The 7328-nt window shown below is 34.2% G+C and overlaps 1 protein-coding gene across 1 annotated transcript in view; it reads right to left on the reverse strand.

Moving 5' to 3' along the window:
• Positions 1-304: 304 nt before the first annotated feature.
• Alx1 (ALX homeobox 1) overlaps positions 305-7328 on the reverse strand; it is a 21000-nt gene continuing 13976 nt past the window's right edge. Inside the window, exon 4 of the mRNA XM_028783119.1 lies at positions 305-1935. Within this exon, the coding sequence (XP_028638952.1) occupies positions 1615-1935 (321 nt within the window). The 3' untranslated portion in view covers positions 305-1614. The remainder of the gene's footprint in view (positions 1936-7328) is intronic.

The raw sequence follows: 7328 nt of genomic DNA on the forward strand, positions 1-7328 counted from the left end.
AGTAAGTCGTTCTCTTCTAAAGTATGAAAGATGTTTCACAGCTGCTTTAGCAATCCTTTTTAAAAAGCTCCTGCATTTGAGCATAATTCTCTGGGCCAAAGTTGAACAAGTTTTTCTTGGGAGCAAAACTAAAAAGGGAAATCAGAAGAGCCATAAAGAATCAAGTCTCGAGGAAGCCAAGGAATGTTTGTTCAGGACACCGCTCATCTCCATCTTCTGCCTGATTAAAACTTTTATTACAAAAGCTATTTAAATTGCTATAAATATTTTCCCATTAACAGAAGACACTGAATGGATAAAAGTGCTTTTATATCAAATTTAATCTTCAAAAATTCACGGACTCCTGTTCTTTCCCCCATTAGGGCTTCTCAGAGGATCGCTAACGTTCACAGGAACCACATGAAGAACCTAACAGAGTACAAAGAGTTGACGTTGCTCTGATCTGAGACATGGAAGTCATCTTCGGTTCAATTAATTGACTTTGCCTTTATGAACTTAAGAATCTTTCAAGGGGGGAGCTGACATTTCACTCATCTGAAAAGGCTAGGAATGTGACGGGGGAAGGGAGGAAAAGTAAATCAAAGACATTAGCCATTTTCCAGATGCAATGTATTTGTCTTCTTCTTTTCATTTTTAAGGAGAAATTTTGGAGAACTCCCTGACATCTTAATTCTCTATGGAAAGCACAGTAGCAAAAATGCTTAAGGCACAGTGTGTCAAGGCCAAACAAGCCTGCATTTGAGCATGCATAGACCCACAAAGCAAACATAAATTCTAATCTGTTAACTCCTTTCATTGAAAAGTTACCCTGTATTTCCTAGATATGTGTCTATGTGATTCAATCAACATGATTTTAGCATGTTTGCTAATGAACTCTTGGTTTTAATTACTAAATTGCAGTCTTCGTGCTGGCTTTTTCACTTTAAAGTTGCATTTATAAAACCTGTCCAGTTGACTAGACTTTAAATCATACCCGAATACTTCAGTTGTCACCTTTAACCACATGGTTGCAAGAAACTGAGCCCAGATATTTCATGCAAATACAGAGCAGTTCAGAATTCTTTTTTTCTAACTGAGTGGAAATTCACCAAAACATTAAAAGGTTTAAAAAAAAAAAAGAAGAAGAAGAATCTTGAGGCTGCAACAAAGTATATGACCACTGTATCTTGAAGCCAAAGAATTGGAAATGGCATTAGCGCTTAAAGCCCTCTGGATCAATACTGCCTTTTTCCCCAGGGTGTTTCCACGTTTATCAGGTAACAGTTTACAAGGGATTTCTTCTTATGCAGATCTAGCATAAATCAATCTATCAAAGAAGGATTTGTTTAATACATTTATTCCTTTAAGAAGTTGCATGATCATATTTCATTGACTTGTACAATAGGGAAAAAAAACTTACTACTAAAACAGAGTTTGTGGAGGCTGGTGCATGGTAAACCTATTTAGTCCTTTCAGGGATCCATTCTTAGTTTTAAATGTTAAATAATAACAGCTATTCATGTAAGCTGGCCTTTAGCCCTTCCACACACAGCAGCTTATTGTGGTATCCTTTAAATATGAGAAATAAGAATGTTTTACTTTGCTATGAAAAGAAAAATAAAAGAGTACTGTATGTTACATGGCCCATGAAATATTGGCGGTGTGCTCCTTTGCCTTCATTCTCAGAACGGCGATACTGGAAGACCTCCTTTCAAACTCTGGCTTTGTTTCAAATGCATGTCCGTTGGTAGCTCCAGTGAGAAGAGAGTCAGTGAAAAAATTGTTGAGGGGCACGTGACTGAACTGATTCTGGTGGTTCGAAAACCCCGTGTAGCTGGAATCTGTCCGAGGCGAGTGAGAATAAGGCGTCATGCAGGAGGAGGCGTCACGTGGTAGCATGCATGAAGTCACCACAGAACCACCACTTGCATTTCCTGCCCACAAATTGTTCTGAATCTGGAATATATAAAACAGCAAATATTACATTCACACTTTCTCACTTTTACTTTCTTTCCTTATGCTTACAAAGTTGGGTTAGTTAGTCATTATTTGTTCCTATGAGGAGGTTCTAAATTTCCTTCTAAGAATTCAAAGCAATAACAACGACAATAACAACAACAACAAAAACATTGAGAAGTTATTATTGTGTTTTTTACTATAATAGATCACCACAGCTCACATACCTAACCACAGAAAATGCTCTCAACACGGGAAAAATTGTTAGATTTATAGCCATGGTTTTGAGATATTTAGTCATGATTCATGGCTTCTAATAAGTTTAAAGATAATATTCATCTTTCTAGACACAGTGACACAGCTGTGATTTTCTTTTTCAGTTCTAAAGCAGGAATCAGCATAGAAGGTTTGTTTGAAACCATTGCTGACTAAACTTAGGCAGTTTTTTCTGAAGTATTTTTAATTGAAATCATTCAGGAAGTATTTTTCCCTCTCATTGATTCTTATGTCCTATAACTACCCTTCAATAAACTACTGAGAGTGCAAAGAATACAGATTTGAAACATTTATTCTACATATTCTACCATGTATATAAGATATAGAGAATTTAAAGCAGACACGTGACACGTGACATGTAAAACAAATTTATATCCTAAAGCATAAATCATCACCAAATAATGGAAGCACAGATGAAAACTGCAAATGTTAGGAAGGGCCAAGCGAGCATAATTATTTTGCTAATAATATATCATAGACAATACAATTTACGCCCAAAAAATTCAACATTCCTCTTGCTAAATCTATAAAGAAAATAATCACACATAATATGTGTGATAAGATGGGCACAAATTTAACAAAGTTAGTATCATGTAAAAGGAATACTAAGTAGAATTTTAAATACAAAGTATCTCAACTCTAATATACAAGCTACAAAAACAATGATAATAAAATAACAGATGGTAGGAATTTCTGGGAGACACATAGAAAATCATGACAAGCAGAAGAGAGGAAAGGAAAGATTGGAGACTGTGACCTGGAGTAGCAAGGCAGAGGTGCAACCTCGGGAGATGAACAAAACAAACGTATGGTTTGTTTTTGGTTTTGTTGTTGTTGCTGCTGTTGTTTGGGGGATGGCATATGATCTTTCTGTTTTGCTGGACTACTTAGCCTGGATATGCCTGGAACTTTCCACGGACCCCCAAGAAATGTTCACATTCCCAATCCTTCTGCATCAGCCAACTGAGTACTGGGATGATAAGAATGTGCCATCACCGCAGGCATGTTGCTTTGACAACCTGTATATAGTACTTTTAAAATAAATGTGGCATCACTATGTATCATCACCACATCTGGCTCTCTTTTTCTAACTTGTTATAAAAAGTCGAATCATCAATGGCTTGGACACATATGGATATCTTGTAATTTGCCTATTCCAGGCTTCTGCATATAGCCTCTGATGTATTCTTGCAAAACCCAAGTTGAGTAACTCTCTGTGGCAGCCTATGTCTATTAATAATAGAAAATATATTTGTAAATCTACCTTGCACTAATAAAGATGTTACTTTATGTCTCAAAACAGGTTGCTATTCCTGTTTCCAAAAGATGAAAGAAAATGTAAATTATTTTTAACACTATTTGGGGGATTTCCATGAATAACAAAATACTTATTTCTGTATTGTTCTAAAATTAGTTCCCTATATAAAGATATTTATTTATTTTTTCTTTGAACATGTGTGTATCTATGTAACTTTGAAAATAATTTCACAGATTGGACCAGTATACCAACATCTAGATGTATATAATTATTTGCATGCTTAATTAATTCTTAAATCACTGTTGGCTGTTCTGTTTTACTTTTGACTTACTCCTCTACACACATTTTACATCAACCAAAATGATTGCTGGGCTGTATATCTCAAACCAACAAGAGGGCTGTTAATGTCATTACTCCATCGAACTAGCTCTTCCAGTGTAATCTGGATACTTTTCTCAACATTCAGTCAAACATCGTAAAACATCTCAAAAGACACAGTAACATGTCAAAAAAGGAAGGTAAACTTGTTGCTTATTTAAAAGTTAATAATGATAAGGAATGTTTACTTGCTTCACTTCTTAAGGTATTTCCTAATTTATAATGTCATTAAAATTTATTATAGTCATCTATTATATTGCACATGAATACAAATATGTTTCCAGCCAGGTAACACAGCTAAATAAAAGAGTTTATGGGCAAAGAAATGATCCATAAAGTTAAATTAAGAAAATATTTAAAATGAAGTTAAACTAAGAAAATATTTATGCTGAAAAGAATTAGCACTTACCCACTTGTTTATCTAAAAATGAAATCTGAAATCTATTATAGTGAAAAACTAAGTGGTAAATGGTTTTGTTTTAGCATAAATTTACCTGGATCTGATCAAGCTTATCAATATGTCATTTGTGATAGACTTAAAAGGTTTCTGATACATAAGATACATTTTCTGAGCAGATCAAATTGATAAAGGAAATTGCTCATAGCAATATTTTAGTTTGGATATACAAATATTTTGAAGAATTCACAAATTCCTCCCCTGCATAAAGAACTCTCAAAAACTTCTCTTAATATGTTCTCCTATACTGTCTATCCCTTTTTAGTCCTGTCCCAAATATGACTTTTTTAAATATAAATATAAATAACTTCAGGGATCTAATAGGTTTCTACAGCACAACTGCAGGTGAAAATTATGTTATCTATCCCAAGAAAATGTGATTTTATTTTCTCTAAAATATTCCCTTTAAGCATTTATATATTTAATAAGAATGGCCAGTATCTAGAATATGACATCTAAGGGGTGTCTGTGAATTGTCTTCTGTGGCATAAACTATGAACACTTATTTTAACACACAAATACATGGATGTTTTACTATCTGTCCTTTGTAGAAAGTAAGTCTATAAAACAGAGACCTGGCAGGCAGTGGTGGCGTATGCCTTTAACCCCAGCACTTGGGAGGCAGAGACAGGTGGATTTCTGAGTTCGAGGCCAGCCTGGTCTACAGAGTGAGTTCCAGGACAGACAGGGCTACACAGAGAAATCCTGTCTCGAAAAATCAAAAAACAAAAACAGAGACCTAAAAACTTTTTCCAAAGGTAGAATAATCAGTAAGGTCAAATCTAACCCAAAGAAATCTAAAGAAATTGTAAAAAAAAAAGTGATAACTTTATGTTTTAATTTCTTATTTATGTGTGCATACTCCCAAACTTGTAGTTCATAGGCTATACCATCTGATGGAATATTGAGTGATTATTGATTGCAATTATTTTCCATATCCTGCTCTACAAAAATAAATAATAGAATCCCATAAATTATATTGAATGATTGTAGAGTTACAAAGAATGTGATATTTAAATAGATCTATTTCTTCAGATATGATTTTTTAAATGGAAACTGAATTAATATATTTAATTGTGTTTATGCTTTGAATTCTAATTCACAAGTATAATCATAGCAAAAATCATATTCATATTCCTCTGTCTTGTTATCTATATTTAAATGCATGGATGATTGTCATCTAAATGTATTTTGCATCACAGATGTGTTTTAAAGGTATTTACTCTTTAAGTGTATGGTATCAGCTCATGTGATCTATAGCAAAATGATAGTAATATTATACAGTGCTATTTTAAAAATCAACTGGAATGAAGAAACACATCTGGAGTCCACTTCTACATGTAACTATACTCTTGTCAGCTTCAATTTTATTCCTTTCCCATGTTCATAAGCTCTACTTTTAAAAAATAATTCCATTCTTCCAATTATATTCCATAAAATGACACAGACTAAGTACTATTTTCTTACATATGAAAAGCCTAACCTGTCATTTGGCAACTGTGACAAAATTTCTGTCTGTCTTTTTTTTTCTTCTCCTTCACTTTATCATCTCGAGTTCTTTCAACCACTCCTCAAATGGGATGATGTTAGACTGTCTCATCGATTGTGTTCCTACAGACCTACTTGAACTGTCAGTCACTCTATTCACTTTAATCAACATGCAGCGTCTACAGTGGGTTTATTTTAAAATGGGTGTGATTGAACCACACTAGGATCCGTGCAACTGCCATCATTACTGGAAATCACCTTTTTTTTTTTTTTTTTAGTAGATTAATGCTTGAAGACAGTATGTGATAAAACAGCTAAATCTCCTGCAGTCCTGGCAAGCCCTCTTCTTATCTAGGCATATGACACCTCTATTAAAGTGTATACTAATCCACAAGTTGCATTCACTAAAATTGTGCATTGCTTCTTGGTCAATGGCAAGCCAAAGAATCCCTCATCTTCCTACTCATTGATAAAAATGCTGTATGTTTCTATTAATTTTGGAAGAAACAAAAGATTTTACTTCTAAATGGGGCAACTTTGCTTTTGGACAATTGCACAGACATATTGCATAGCAATAACCTGTATCAAATGTTTACTTGAATTGTTTTGGGGAATCTCTAAAGTGCATAATATTCACATGTACAACTATTAAATTCCCACGTGTATGTTTTCTATAAGGTGTAAAAGAGGCTTTCTAACATTTTTAGAGGTTCTAGGAATGTGTTCAAAACACTGTTCAGGAACTTAGCCATATGTCTCTCATGAGGAAGATTGGAAGCTCCGCTCGGCTACAACACTCTGTTTAATGTTTTCCAAATCAAATAGAAAACCTCACACTTATCTCATGTATGTGGAGTTATGAAGACAGTTGCTTAGCTTTATTCTTTCTAAGCAGAAACTAAACTCATTGTTTCAAGATATTGAAAGCATCAAAAGAGAAGTGTGTGTGTTGTGTGTGTGTGTGAATTTAATCTTTGCTATTTAATTTTTACGAAGCAATCATGTTCACATAGTACATTTTCCAGACATTTCTCGCACTGTTTCTTCATAGATTTCAAAGTGTGCATGACAGTTTGATCCAACACTACTTGATTTGTTTTCGTTAACAATTTTTTTATTAAATTCCCAATAACCCAGAAAAAAAAGCTAAAATGTTCATTGGTTCATAAAGTCTATCTTATGCATAAAATCTATAATATAAAACAAATGCTTCAATTTTCATAGAATACTTTTAATCATATCTACTCCCCTTTGAAGTCATACGGTAGCCTTGGATGTATTCATTCAAATCTGAGCAGTTATTAGTTTTATTCTTGTTTTGTTGTTGTTGTTGCTTTGTGTTGTTATGTTTTGTTTGCTTTTCAGCCTTGGCTGGCCTGGAAATTTTTATGTATACTGAAGTTGGCCAATTCACAAAGATGTTCCTGTCTCTGCCTCTCTCTGCCTCTCTCTGCTTCTCTGCCTCTCTGCCTCTCTCTCTCTCTCTCTCTCTCTCTCTCTCTCTCTCTCTCTCTCTCTCTCTCTCTCTCTCTGCCT

Source organism: Grammomys surdaster, unplaced genomic scaffold (genome assembly GCF_004785775.1).
Source record: "Grammomys surdaster isolate TR1022 unplaced genomic scaffold, NIH_TR_1.0 958, whole genome shotgun sequence".
Classification (NCBI taxonomy): domain Eukaryota; kingdom Metazoa; phylum Chordata; class Mammalia; order Rodentia; family Muridae; genus Grammomys; species Grammomys surdaster.